The sequence below is a fragment of the Electrona antarctica genome, assembly GCF_951216825.1.
Source record: "Electrona antarctica genome assembly, chromosome: 20".
Classification (NCBI taxonomy): Eukaryota; Metazoa; Chordata; class Actinopteri; order Myctophiformes; family Myctophidae; genus Electrona; species Electrona antarctica.
Window position 1 is genome coordinate 41,554,630 of NC_136801.1, and position 15,565 is coordinate 41,570,194.

The window sequence follows — 15,565 nt, forward strand, 5'->3', positions numbered from 1 at the left end:
TGATGGAGAGTTGGTAACCAAATGGACCCTTATAGATCTTTAACCCATTTTGGGCGGGAACCCCTTTTGGTGTTATAATTTAGCTATTGAAAAATAGCAGATCTACAAGCTCATAGCGTTCTACCGAGGATTTAGAAGATTTTTTTAAAATTTTGAGGTCAGGCCTAAATGGGTTAACTCCTGAGAGCGTAAAATTAAACCACGTACCATTAGGGTCCATTTGGTTTCATTTTACACTCTCAAGAGTTACATTATTGTTAAAAGTTTGCATTACTTAATTTACAGTAAGTCTGCACAATTAGAGAATGTATAGAATAATTGTGTGCCTGTTGTCTCTCATGGTACCACATCAATACAGCATGGAATTGTGGACAAAATATTATCCAACGTCGCGATAACTAAATATTCTTTAGTTTGGGGGTTTGCAACGCTAAATCTCAAATGGTGGTCCGTGGCTCAAAAGCACAATAAATAATCGTCCTTGATATGAAAAGGGTTGAAACCCACTGTTCTATAATGAAGGCAGGAGTTGACACTGACACCTGCTCGGGGCAGGTCAATAAAATGGTCGGGCAGGTGGAGTTTGCTACCTGGTTGCTCGACCGGGCATGGTGCACATTTTGAGTGGGGATGCAACTGTCTTTAGTTCACTCTAAACACAACACGAAATATAAGTTTTGTCTTCAACGTGGTCAGAGTGCTCTGCGTCCCTCTCCCCACCCCTCCACCACACACACACACAGTGTCTACGGCGTGCACTCTGGCAAAAACAGCTAATCTACATTCTCACAACATCACCAGGTTGCAAATAAAAGCCGTACGTTTTCTTAAGCCAGGGTTACAAATTGCAACCATTTTTGGTCGCCAATGCACCTGAAATTTAATCTGTGCAATTTAAAAATGATCACCTTTGCTGTCCATAATTTCTGTGGTGCATGTCAAATTATCTTATCAAAATGTTGGGGTCCTTGCCATGAAAACGTTTCCTTACCATGCATTTGTAAGGCTACACCTTCATGTTATAGTGCTGTTTTTATTCATAAAAAACAAACAAAAAAACACTAATATATTATACAAGTAAAAATGAACGGTAAGATATTTTGGGGGGGAAAGTGGCCATGACCTGAGGGCAAGCAGAACATGACCAGGACTTGCCCGACAGGCAAGCTTTAATTGCCTCTGAGAGACCTTAGTGTCAACCCCTGGAAGGCTCTGTTCCATTTGGTGTAGCACAGTGGTTCTAAAACGTTTTTAATTTCAAGGACCCTGCAGAACTCCGAGTGTATAAATGGAAACGGGTCCATTTTTGGTTCCATTTGTACACTCTCAAGAGTTTAGGGGCTCCACCTGGAAGCTGGACCTCACTTTGTGTGAGGTGAGTGTTTCCTGCGAGCCAACACAACATGCACAATAGCAGCACTCTGTCTGATCAGAATGGAACAGAGCCTTCATTAGTATCATTAACACTGATTCTGTTTGACCAGAATGGAACAGAGCCTTCATTAGTATCATTAACACTGACTCTGTCTGACCAGAATGGAACAGAGCCTTCATTAGTATCATTAACACTGACTCTGTTTGACCAGAATGGAGCAGAGCCTTCATTAGTATCATTAACACTGACTCTGTTTGACCAGAATGGAACAGAGCCTTCATTAGTATCATTAACACACTGACTCTGTTTGACCAGAATGGAACAGAGCCTTCATTAGTATCATTAACACACTGACTCTGTTTGACCAGAATGGAACAGAGCCTTCATTAGTATCCTTAACACTGACCCTGTTTGACCAGAATGGAACAGAGCCTTCATTAGTATCATTAACACACTGACTCTGTTTGACCAGAATGGAACAGAGCCTTCATTAGTATCATTAACACTGACTCTGTTTGACCAGAATGGAACAGAGCCTTCATTAGTATCCTTAACACTGACCCTGTTTGACCAGAAATGGAACAGAGCCTTCATTAGTAACACTATAGCACTCCGGGCCGAATCTGCCATATGGGCACTTTTGGGTTTTTAGTTTTTGTAGTTTATTTATTTTTTAATTTTTTTGTGTGTTAGGTCAGGAGAGGTGATTCTGGTGCAATAAAATACGTGTGCATGTGTTTGGTCAGACACACTAAAAGTCTGACAGGCATTAGTCCGACACTAGTCTCGCGTGGCCAGACTGTTGCCTCTCGCATTTTCCGAATGCTCTCATCATAGCGGTCATGAGTAAAATATAAAGCGGAAGTGGAGACTCCTCCCCACTTCCGTTTCGTCTTTACAGTCGCGCAAGTTTATCCTAATATAAATAGAAATAATCTATATATATATATAAATATATAGCTATAAATATAAATAAATAATAAATATAATACAAATAAATATAAATAAATAAATAATAAATATAAATATAAGTATATAGCTAATAAATAATAAATATATAAATATATAGCTATATATAAATATATAGCTTGTTGCTTAGCAGAAAAGGAAATAAAAAAATAAGCTCTAAAGACATTTTGAAATATATTTCCGAGAACGGAAATGGCAGCCTCCTTACTCAGATTTCGGGAGCTGTAGTTCCAGACTCTGTATAGCATTCGGAGATTGTGAGACTGTAGTCCGACACCAACATCCTCACAGGAAGCCACGGGTTAGTTGTATAACCTGCCACGGGTTCGTTTTAGGTAGAGAATTTAAAGCACTAAAATTCAAAGATCTAGTTGATCTAAAAATACTACAAATAATGTATAAAGCAGAACACACATCTTTACCGGAAAACATCCAAAAGTTGTTCCAAAACAGAGAGAGCCATTATAATTTAAGAGGAATTTGTATGTTTGAGCAGCCACTTGTGAGGACCAATGCAAAATTACACTGTACTCTGTCAAAGGGGTTACACTATGGAACAAATGTAGAGATGAACTGAAGCTAAGCAGGACATGGAATGGGTTCAAAGGGATGTTCAAAAGCGACATAATTAAGAGATATAGGTTAGAAGAATAGCCAATTGGGCAAAGTGCTGATCTTATGATATACAATAGTTATTGTCATTACCATAATTATTAATTATTAATAATTATTATTACTGTTATTATACATTGTAATTATATATTTAGTTGAATTATCTTATATAGACTTGATTGTTTTTATTTAATTTTTTTGTATTTCCATTTTGTTATTATACTGTGAGTGACTGTGTGTAAACAAAGAAAAAAAATCAACCTGAATATAATTTTGATAAGTTTTGATGTATTGAGATTAGTGGTGGGCATAGATTAATTTAATCGCGATTAATCTCACTGCAATCCTGGAGTTAATCGCGATTAATCGCGATTAAAATGCCTCATTTGAAGTCTGCCATTCAAAATATGTGTGCGCTACAATATCCAGAAGTAAGTCTTTGAGAATGCGTTTCTCAGGCCAGGTGGCCCATTAGACCATGAAGGTGCCCTAATTATGGATATTAACAATACAACTAGCCTATTAATACCTTATATTTCATATTGCGAGTTTGTGGAACTGTTCACAGTGTTGCCAAGTCTAGTCATTATAAGTTACTTTGGACTTGTTTATCTGTAAAGTTTCTTTAAAATATTGGTGGTCTCTGAGATATTGGTGGACCCCCGCGCCGAACTCCGCGGGGGTCCGCGCCGACCTCTGCGGGAGTCCGCGCCGACCTCTGCGGGAGTCTGTGTGGGGGTCCGCGGATAAGGGGGGTCCCCGCGGAGGTCAGCACAGGGTAGTCTAGTCCATTTGTACAGATTTGTACAGTTTATTTTTAGAAAGGGGTCCTTTGGTTCCATTTGAAGTAGGCTAAGGCTACACTCGCAGTTACAGAGACCCAGCTCCCAGACCCAACTTTGAGAATAGATTAACGGCGATATTTTATTTATCGCGCGATAAGAGTCTCGCGTTAATGCAGCACGTTAACGCCGATAACGGCCCAGCATTAATTGAGATACACAAAGAAGGGGTAGGACTTGATAAGTTTTCAATAAACTTCTTCCTATTCCTTCGAACATAAATATAAGTTAAGGATTATGAAAGATCACTATTATTATTTTTGGATGCTTCTTTTTTTGTTTTTAATATTTACTTTGTCTTTTCTTGTTTATGGGTTGGGGAAAAAAAAAAAAAAAAATGTGTATGTTGAATCTAGTTTGCATTAATTCGATCTCTAATGGAGGATTTAGTTGACACAATGAAATAAAGTGGCAATAGTATTCAGTGTGGGGCAGACGGCCTGTCACAGCCAGATTTGGGAGACCAGTAGCAACAGTTGTTTGAGCAGCAAAAAAATGAGTATGTTGAATCTAGTTTGCATTAATTCGATCTCTAATGGAGGATTTAGTTGACACAATGAAATAAAATGGCAATAGTATTCAGTGTGGGGCAGACGGCCTGTCACAGCCAGATTTGGGAGACCAGTAGCAACGTTGTTGCAAGGAAAGCGGTAAAATGAGACTTTCGTGGTTGTTTTAGTCTCAGATTTAGTCAGGGACACAGTATAACTCTATGGGGACACAAAAGATTTAGTCCGACGGAGGGACACAGTATAACTCTATGGGGACACAAAAGATTTAGTCCGACGGAGGGACACAGACTCTATGGGGACACAAAAGCGACACGAACAGTAGGACCCGGAAGTAGCTCTGGCTTACGTCAATATATAGAGTACTGAACAGTGTTGATTTCGTCGACTAAAACTAAGACGGAAAATGTTCGTCGACTACCTTTTTTCACTGACAAAAACTAAATGGAAACTAAATGAAAACTAAGCTATGATGACTAAAACTAAGACTAAATATACTGACAATTTCCCGCCAACATACATTTTGTTCGACTAAATCAACTGTAGATTTAGTCGACTAAAATCTATATATTCAAGAGACTATGACTAAAATAAAAATAAAAATATGCTGCCAAAAACAAACACTGGTACTGGAGTCCTGGCATCACTCCCACCACGTGAATGAATGGCAGCCATTGGCTGAACCAATGAATCAATAAATCCCTCATGGCCACTGACGCTATTGACGTGATCGTTTAATCCCCTGTAATCGGGAGCTTAATATAACAATGTAGCAACTTTTAGCTTGTTTGGCTAACGGCCGATGTAATCTACCTAAAACCGGCCGAAATCTGCGTGAGCACGGTCGATCACGCACGCGTGTGATCGCGCATGCATCGCTGCGTAAAAGGCAATATTCTGGGCTTGATTAGAGCTTAATTTGACTTAGTTATTAAAATAAACAATGATCGCTTAGCATTCCGGACATCTGATGGTGCTGCACCAGTCCAAAGCTAGTTCCGGATGTTGCTGTAGAACATGTATCATGCATTATTGTGAAAGATATCCACAGAATGTAAATTATGAATTTATTATTATTATTTTAATAATTATTATAAATGTGCATAACATTTTCATTAAACTTTTTTTATTTTTTTTAACATATGTTTTTAACATAAGTCCTAGTAGTACAAAGTAGTAGTAAGGTTGAAATCTCTTTTTTGCAAGTAGAAATGTATCCGGGTCTTACAGGGTTAAACCGGAAGTGACATCCCCAGATTCGCTCTATTTGGTCAAAATCGGCATAATGGTGACGTTACCGCCACCATCAGGACTGGGTATAATACTATAGGATTGCCGTGTGAGAATGAGATGGAGTGTGTATATCACGGATTTTTCTATTGCCATTAAAATGACAAATTAAACATATGAATAGTGCAGGCAGAAGGCCCAATCCACTGTTAATTAGGCTGGCCATAAGGCCGATACCGGCAGTTGGTGCCTCATGAATTCCCGAAGTCTTATTATGGACAAACATTGTGACATTTTTTGTTAAACATTTTTTGTTGAATATGTAACTTAATTCACCTGTAGCTAAGACCCGCCCTCTCCCACTTAGACACTCCCACTTGGACACTTTCCAGCCGAGCTCATTCATTCCAATGTAAATATCATGGATTTTAACAATACTCGTTCATTTTTGGAACCAGACCTTTCAAAATCTCTTCCAAATCCAACAAGGCCTGCCATTGGCGTCAAGCCTGTGTTGACGGTGCGTAACTAAAAACAACTCTCAAGTCTCTCTCGTCGACTTTTGCATCCGTTTTCGTTGCATATGGAAGGAATAAATGGAACATACAGTTGGGTGCCACCGATATTGTCCCTTATTTAGGCCTGACCTCAAAATTTAAAAAAATCCTTCTAAATCCTCCAGTTTTCTGAAATAAATATTTTCACGATTTTTCAAAAATAGCAGACCTACAAGCTCGTAGCGCGCCACTCGGTGGCGCGCTATGAGCTTGTAGATCTGCTATTTTTCAATAGCTAAATTATAACATAATGTTTAAAACACCAAAAGGGGTTCCCGCCCAAAATGGGTTAACTGTCCTTTTGCGCAGATCACGCAAACCTCAGCAAAAAGAAAAGGACAATATCGATGGCCTCCAACTGTACACTTCTATAAAGAAATAGTTTAACTGCTCCTTTGAGTTTAGCCTTGAGGACAGCATGGGTTTTCCCCTTTTGTTTTCAAAACGAAATGCTAACGGAACAGACTGGTCAACATTTCAATCGTGAAATCGCCGACCGACTTTACAGCATCATCGAACGTTCCATATCAAATTAGCGGATTTACCGTCCGGGTGGATCAACCGCCAGAACTCTTATTCAATCGCGCGATTTGTTTTAGTTTTGTTTGTTTACATCTGTTGTAGATGATATGACAGGTTAGTCCATGCAGTGTTGTTGCTGCACTCTTCCTGTTCTACGTGAGCTGACGTTAGACGTTAGACCCCTCCTTTCTTAAAGGACCAGCGCCCTATATGTTTATTCTTTTTTTTAATTCTTTTTTTGGTCAATATACATATTATCAACATGATTTTGTAAAAAAAAAACGGTTAGGAAGAAATTCCCCTTTAACAGTACAACACTAGTTGGTAGTCATGGCTGCCAGTTCCTATTGGCTGTTGGTAGTCATGGCTGCCAGTTCCTATTGGCTGTTGGTAGTCATGGCTGCCAGTTCCCACCTGATGTTGTGTGGGAGTCCAGACTGCTCCAGACCGTACTGAATAACTGCTAGCTTACACAACGTCTTCAGACTAGGACTTAAGTCCAAGGCATACAGGTCATCAGGTCTTTTGTCTCCTCCAAAGAGGATGATGCGATCTCCCAGCATGCAACAGCACATTTCAGATGTCGGAGACGGGCCTTTTCCCTTGGGCTTAACCCTCTTCCAGGAGAAGGTCTCTGGACTGAATTTCCACACATCATTGAAGCACTGGCATTGGTACTGGTACTTGTTATAACTGTGTCCACCAAATATGTACAGCTCTCCATTGTAGGTAAAGGCTGAATGACTGTGGCGTCCTTCTGGAAGAAGCTGTGCAGAAGGCGTGTCCAGCCAGTGGTCGGTCTCTGTGTCAAACACTCTGATGGTGTTGTAGTACTTATGAGAATACACTTTATAACCCCCAAATACAAACATCTTTGTGCCGATGATGGTGGCAGAGTGACCATATGAATCAGGAGGTGGAGTTCCTCTGATGTTAATTAAAGACCAGACCATTGTGCTGGTGTCCAACTTGTACATGTCATTGTATGCAGTCCCCTTGGTCAATCCTCCATGGATAAACATGACCTTCCCCAACACACAGGCTGAGTGGTAGTACCTCACCTTTGGAACAGTCCCAGAAACCTGTGGTGTAAACCATGTGCGGGCGGTGACATCAAATGCATCCAGCAGGTTGTAGTAGTTGTAGTACTCCTTCCCTCCCCAGAAGTAGACAGTATCTTCAATCAGCACAGCTGTAAAGCCGTAGCACCTGAATACTTCAAGGTGTGGTTTCCCTCTTCCAGTTCTCACTTTGGTCAACTTCTTCCAGCGTAAAGTCACTGTGTTGAAGACCTGCACATCAATCATTCTTCTTCCTTTCGTATCACCACTCCTTCCAAAATAGTACAGCTCGTGTCTCACCGCTACAGCAGCACCATGTTCCTTTGGCGATCCTTTCTGATGCAACGTCCAGGAAAACATTTCTTAACGCGACAGTTGACGGTGAACTGAAGTAAAGCTGTTTCCTGCTCTGTAGAAGAACGAAGAGCTCAATAGAAAAGAAAAGGAGAGCCAATGAGGTACGCTTCTAGATTCTAGAGCTCTTTGAATCTTGGTCGAAATAGTCTTGAAGATAACAGTCTTGAAGATAACAGTCTTGAAGAGATCTGTGGTGAAGAGTTGAGTCTTGGAGAAAGCAACAACGTCTGTAAATTATAGGAAGCTTTATTCAACCGAGACTCTTTCTGAGGCTGCAGTGCTTTTTATCATGCTGGATGGATTGAATCGTGTCATACCGGTGATGTCACATCTAAGTATGACATCAGGGAGCCCATATTTGGGCGTGGCTGAGCTGACCAGCTGGCATCAGCAATCAAGTCCATTTCAGGACCAGGTGAGGTGGATCCATAGAGTAATAAAAAGGATAGAGACCGAACCGGTGAACTGGTTGTGTTTTGTATTGGAATCCCCCTTGGCAAAGGCAGAACGCTATAGCCGTCCCAGAAGCAAACAAACCACCCCGACAAGGTATGTGACTCTGTGTCGTTTATGCCATTGGTTCCCAAACTTTTTCATGTCAAGGACCCCCAAATTGACACTAATTAGCCCGCAGACCCCCATTTGAAAAATATATGCCAGGGACCCCCATAAGAGTAGATTTTTCTCCAGCTTTTCACCAGAGGAGAACAACTTTATTTATTTATGTTTTATCCAAAATGAGTTAATAGCACAGGCAGACTCTTCACATATACTAGAGCATGTCTGAAATAAGTGTCAGAGCTGAAATCAACACGTAAATATGAAATAAAATGCTTAAACATGTAGCTAGGTGGGTGTAATGTTAGAGTCTACAGAAGTGAACCTTTCAAGCCTGTTTTCTCAACTCGCTGTTTCTCTGCAAGACATTACTCTATAAGCCATATCTCCAAAACTGGTGGGTCAAACTGAACAACCAACATGTCAAATTGAAGCTATGATTCCCTGAAAAAAAAACGAAAATTCACAATGGCAGTCCCTCAGTCAAATCTGGTCACATATAGTTTCATTGTTATTCCACTGTTAGACAGAAGTTATAGCTTCTTAGCTTACTTGTGATTCTTGATGACTATTGTTTATGTATTTGATGTATTACACTGAGCCTATGTGTCTGTATGTTTGTGTAAGAGGTCCCTGATGGGGGGGGGGGGGGGGGGGGGTGACTCGTATACATGGCATTGACCAGGCATGCTTCATTTCATGGCACATGGAGCATGCATGTGGTTCACGCACGCATGGGTGAACATGTCACTTTACACTGCCGCCCGTGAACTATAAGCCCCCGGTTCAATGACATGCCCAAGGGTCAAGGTTCAAGTTTATCTGTCAGCAATACCAATTTGCAAAGCGAAAAGGCATGTGAAATTCATTGAGCGCTAAACAAAACCAACACAGCAGCTACTGTATATATATACAGTCTCGACAGCAGTATTACTCAGGAGAATATATTACAACTATTATAACATCCTTAAAACATAATATTATATTACTTATTATATTACACTAGAGCGGTGCCAGTGTTGTGATGTCAGAACAGGTCAGATCCATGTATGGAGATAGCACTTTATGTAGACTTAGATAACATTTTATAAAGACTTATAGCATGTTACAGACAGCACTAGAATTGCTTTTATGTAGTCATAGCACTTTATAGTATAGTATAGTATAGTATAGTATAGTATAGTATAGTATAGTATAGTATAGTATAGTATAGTATAGTATAGTATAGTATAGTATAGTATAGTATATATGTATAGTTTATACATATAGTTTCATTATATAGATTCCACTGTTATGTTCTTAGCTCACGCATGTTTCATGATAACTACTTTTTATGTATGTGATGGGTTTTATGGGTAAGTCTCCCATTGGCTTAGAAGCAGCCTGGAGACGAGGCAGCCAATCAAGAAAAAGTGTCCACTATCGGTCGCTACTAGAGGTGATAGCAAATGTAGTCCAGGCGCAAGAATGTAAAAAAATAAATATCTAAACTACCTAAAAGTGCAACATGGCTAGGCTGGTCTTTTTCTAGATGTAGTGTTTGCTCGCTGACACCTCAGGAAGGCTCCGTTCCTCACTGCAAACATACGAAAATGTAACAGCACACCATGAGCCCCACGCACGCACGCACGCACGCACGCACGCACGCACGCACGCACGCATGCATGCACACACAATGCAAACATCACCAGATGAAACCCCAAACGTGTCTTTGAGAGACAGATACAGAAAGAGAGGGAGAGGGGGGGAGAGAGAGAGAGACACTCAGACAGACAGACAGACAGACAGACAGACAGACAGACAGACAGACAGACAGACAGACAGACAGACAGACAGACAGACAGACAGACAGACAGACAGACAGACAGAGCGTCCGAGCGTGCCTGCGTGCATGCGTGCCTGCGTGCGTGCCTGCGTGCGTGTCTGCGTGCGTGCGTGCGTGCCTGCATGCGTGCGTGCGTGCCTGCGTGCGTGTCTCGGGGCACATTGAGGCAAAATGCTAAACTTGTGGAGACATCTGGCTGAAAAACGGGGTCAATGCAAGCTCCTGTTTACACACACACACACACACACACACACACACACACACACACACACACACACACACACACACACACACACACACACACACACACACACACACACACACACACACACACACACACACACACACACACACACACACACACACACACACAACCCTCTGACACGCCAATTTACCTCAATGTGCTGCACATCTGGACATGTGCACCATCAAAATCTCAGCATTAACGTACATACCGGGATTATGAATGCACTTAGCATGCAAACATACCAAAATGTGATCGTAGTTCTGTAATCAAATTGAAAATCTCTTCCCCATATAAAATATGGGATTGCGTTTAGGAATTAGAGGGGCACGTTGTGCGTGTTAAAAAATGTACAAACCTTTCAAATCCGAGGTGAAAATTAAACAAGAAAACTGAATTAACCCGTTCAGGACGGGGACCCCATTTGGTGCGTTAAAGGATTATGTTATACTTTATAGCTATTGAAAAATCGTGAAAACCTTTGAATATATTTCTTTCACAGTGAACGTTTTTAACTCGTATCTTTGCCTGTGGTCCCTGGAACCAAATATTTCCACGTGGGCCAAATAATTCTGGGGGTCCTTGACATGAAAAAGGTTGAGAATCACTGACACCTATGTTTTTTTCAGAAAACTGCTGTGAGGATTTAGAAGATTTTTTTTCTCTTTTAGAATTGGCCTCAGGTCTAAAAGCCTTAACATATGCGAACAGGACTGTGTTGAGGACATGAACACCACACCGGGACCCGACGATCCGCATCACACTTTTGGGCACGTGCACCGTGCAGGAGTCTGCCATGACAACAGCTACACCCCCCCGCCCCGCCCCCCCAGGCCCCAGTTGCCCAGTCAGGGTCCCCCCCCAAGGGGCCACAGGCGCGCTCCGTTTCTCCAATCCGTGTACCAAACTTGGCACGCAAACGCAGTGTTGCCGCTCGAGGGGATTTGGCACGAAACGTTAAATGTCACACACATGGGGCACTATAACAGTTTAGCACTACGGCAGTGATACAGCAGTGTTTTAAGGACTGCAAATGGATATACAGTATATTACTCACAGACCATTGCTCTGAACATAGCAGTACGTGCCGGGCGGCCGTGAGAACTTGGACGGCCATGGAAACGGATATACAACCACTACGTAACATGTTGTTTGTACAAGTACGTATAAATAGCCGATCTATACAAGGTCACAACGCAGCGCAGCGACACAGCTTGTAGATTGGCTACATACTGTATACGCTTCCCTGCGCAGCGGTTTGCGGATGGTGCGGATTAATACATTGTATTAATGAATTAATGCGGTCGGATAACGGACGGATTTTTTTTTTTTTTAAATGTTTTTTTTGTGGCTTTCACCTTTATTTTATATTTTTTATGGAGGGACAGACAGTAGGCTGACAGGAAATAGGGAGAGAGATGGGGGGGAAGACATGCAGTAAAGGCCGTCGGGATCGGGAGTCGAACCCGTGGCACACTGCCAGACTGGATTACCAGCCAAGGTGCCTGGACCGCTGAGCCACGGCCCAGGCAACGGACGGATTATTAATATGCACACACGAATTTCGGATGACAAAAAAGGCAAACTCCGACTTTTTAAAGTGAACGCGTATGCTGCCACTGGGAACGGGGGGTTTATGCTAACAGCTAGCGGTAGAGATAGAGTTAACAATAAAGGGACAATATGACGTAATGAGGGACAATATGGCGTAAATTGTGTGTGTGTGTGCATGCGTGTGTGTGTGTGTGTGTGTGTGTGTGTGTGTGTGTGTGTGTGTGTGTGTGTGTGTGTGTGTGTGTGTGGGTGTGTGGGTGTGTGTGGGGTGGGGGGGTGCTAGCTGAAGTGCTAGCTGATCGGGGTAGCTCGCTAGCATTAGCCCACAGGCTAAAACAAGTCATTGTTGCTGGTGAGCAGAATATATAGCAACTTCTGCATGCATGCGCACGCACGCACACGCACGCACACAGACACACACACACGCGCGCACACGCACACGCACACACACACGCACACGCACACGCACACACACAGTCACTGCCTTTATCTCTCTCTCTACACAGACTCAGTCCTCTCTGTGACTTCCGTTCAAATGGAAACAACAGGATGAGGCAGTTCACTGGCTGTTCATCCCTGCTCAACGCACAGTACAGCATTAGAAGCGAGCAGGACTCATAGTCACGGTGCACATGGACAAAACGGACACACGTGTTTCAAAAAATTGAGCTTCAGCTGAGACAGACAGACAGACAGACAGACAGACAGACAGACAAGACAAGACAAGACAAGACAAGACAAGACAAGACAAGACAAGACTGTAGATTATAATTTGTGCAGGGATGGGATCGTTGACCGGAATGTACATGTCACTAATGGCTCATAGCCGGAATCAACAGAAATGTATTCATATAAAAGTATAATGTATAAATTAAAGACATGGACTCACCCCGCGTCGCTGCTATTCCCACAGATTAAGGCATCCTTGGCTCCCTCCACCTTGTAGAAATTGTCTGCAATCAAAACCACAAACTGGATTAGATAAAATCTGCCATCAAATAAAATCAGGACCACCTGCATGCCTCAGACCTGTAAGGGTCCATTTGGTTCCATTTGTATACACTCTCAGAGTTACAGACCTGTAAGTTCCATTTGTTACACTCTCAGTGTTACAGACCTGTAAGGGTCCACTTGGTTCCATGTGTTACACTCTCAGAGTTACAGACCTGTAAGGGTCCATTTGGTTCCATGTGTTAAACTCTCAGAGTTACAGACCTGTAAGGGTCCATTTGGTTCCATGTGTTAAACTCTCAGAGTTACAGACCTGTAAGGGTCCATTTGGTTCCATGTGTTAAACTCTCAGAGTTACAGACCTGTAAGGGTCCATTTGGTTCCATGTGTTAAACTCTCAGAGTTACAGACCTGTAAGGGTCCATTTGGTTCCATGTTTTAAACTCTCAGAGTTACAGACCTGTAAGGGTCCATTTGGTTCCATTTGTATACACTCTCAGAGTTACAGACCTGTAAGGGTCCATTTGGTTCCATGTGTTAAACTCTCAGAGTTACAGAACTGTAAGGGTCCATTTGGTTCCATGTGTTACACTCTCAGAGTTACAGAACTGTAAGGGTCCATTTGGTTCCATGTGTTACACTCTCAGAGTTACAGAACTGTAAGGGTCCATTTGGTTCCATGTGTTACACTCTCAGAGTTACAGAACTGTAAGGGTCCATTTGGTTCCATGTGTTACACTCTCAGAGTTACAGAACTGTAAGGGTCCATTTGGTTCCATGTGTTACACTCTCAGAGTTACAGAACTGTAAGGTTCCATTTGGTTCCATGTGTTACACTCTCAGAGTTACAGAACTGTAAGGTTCCATTTGGTTCCATGTGTTACACTCTCAGAGTTACAGACCTGTAAGGGTCCATTTGGTTCCATGTGTTACACTCTCAGAGTTACAGAACTGTAAGGGTCCATTTGGTTCCATGTGTTACACTCTCAGAGTTACAGAACTGTAAGGGTCCATTTGGTTCCATGTGTTACACTCTCAGAGTTACAGAACTGTAAGGGTCCATTTGGTTCCATGTGTTACACTCTCAGAGTTACAGAACTGTAAGGTTCCATTTGGTTCCATGTGTTACACTCTCAGAGTTACAGAACTGTAAGGGTCCATTTGGTTCCATGTGTACACTCTCAGAGTTACAGACCTGTAAGGGTCCATTTGGTTCCATGTGTTACACTCTCAGAGTTACAGACCTGTAAGGGTCCATTTGGTTCCATGTGTTACACTCTCAGAGTTACAGACCTGTAAGGGTCCATTTGGTTCCATGTGTTACACTCTCAGAGTTACAGACCTGTAAGGGTCCATTTGGTTCCATGTGTACACTCTCAGAGTTACAGACCTGTAAGGGTCCATTTGGTTCCATGTGTTACACTCTCAGAGTTACAGACCTGTAAGGGTCCATTTGGTTCCATGTGTTACACTCTCAGAGTTACAGACCTGTAAGGGTCCATTTGGTTCCATGTGTTACACTCTCAGAGTTACAGACCTGTAAGGGTCCATTTGGTTCCATGTGTTACACTCTCACGGTACGTTTTAACAGCGGGAGACCAACGGCGAGCATCGCTTGAATTGCATTGGCTATCGCCCACTATCGCCCAATCGCCCACTATCGCCGGGCGACGTCGCCCCAAAAGATGAATTATTTGTATCTTTTCGGCCGATGTTCCTCCGCCCACTTTTCGACCATATAGCCTGCTCGGTTAAAACGTACTGTCAGAGTTAAAGACCTGTAAAGGCCTATTCATAGTCTGGATTTTCGGTGGTGAGGTGACCACCGCTCCGGTGGTGAGCTGACCACTGGAGCTGAAATAACGTTGAGCGGTGGTGAGTAAAAACAGAGAGAAGGGCTGGAGCGGTGGCGGTTGGTTTGCTCTTCACCGCGGCTCGTGACGTCATGTTGTAGTCCGGTGGTCACCTCAGTGACGTCATGTTGTAGTCCGGTGGTCACCTCACCACCGAAAGTCCAGACTATGTATGAGCCTTAAGGGTCCCCAGAGGGTTCCTGGACCTCAATTTTAGAACCCCCCCCCCCCCAATAATAGTAAAGGGGATAAAACGGCTGCATTTCCTCAGTTTAGTCTCAGTGGTAACATTCTTCATGTGAGCAGTGAGATTAAGTACCTTGGTCATTATATCTCTGATGATCTCACAGATGACAAAGACATCCACAGACAAAGGTGCAAACTGTATGCCCTGCAGGCAAATATGCTGACGCGGAAATTCCATAAGAGTTCTAAAGAAGAAGTCAAGGTCTCAACTTTTTAAAGCTTTCTGTTCTCCGTTGTAAACTTGTATACTGCTCACCTGTGGAGTAACGACAAGGCTAGTAGCATGCATAAACTCAAGGT

The 15,565-nt window shown here is 42.5% G+C and overlaps 1 protein-coding gene across 1 annotated transcript in view; it reads right to left on the reverse strand.

Annotated features, from left to right (window-relative positions):
* LOC306913335 (sodium channel protein type 3 subunit alpha-like) overlaps window positions 1-15,565 on the reverse strand; it is a gene marked incomplete at both ends in the record, with an annotated part of 217,612 nt that overhangs the window by 147,593 nt on the left and 54,454 nt on the right. Inside the window, one exon of the mRNA XM_079489922.1 lies at window positions 13,105-13,168. Within this exon, the coding sequence (XP_079346048.1) occupies window positions 13,105-13,168 (64 nt within the window). The remainder of the gene's footprint in view (window positions 1-13,104; window positions 13,169-15,565) is intronic.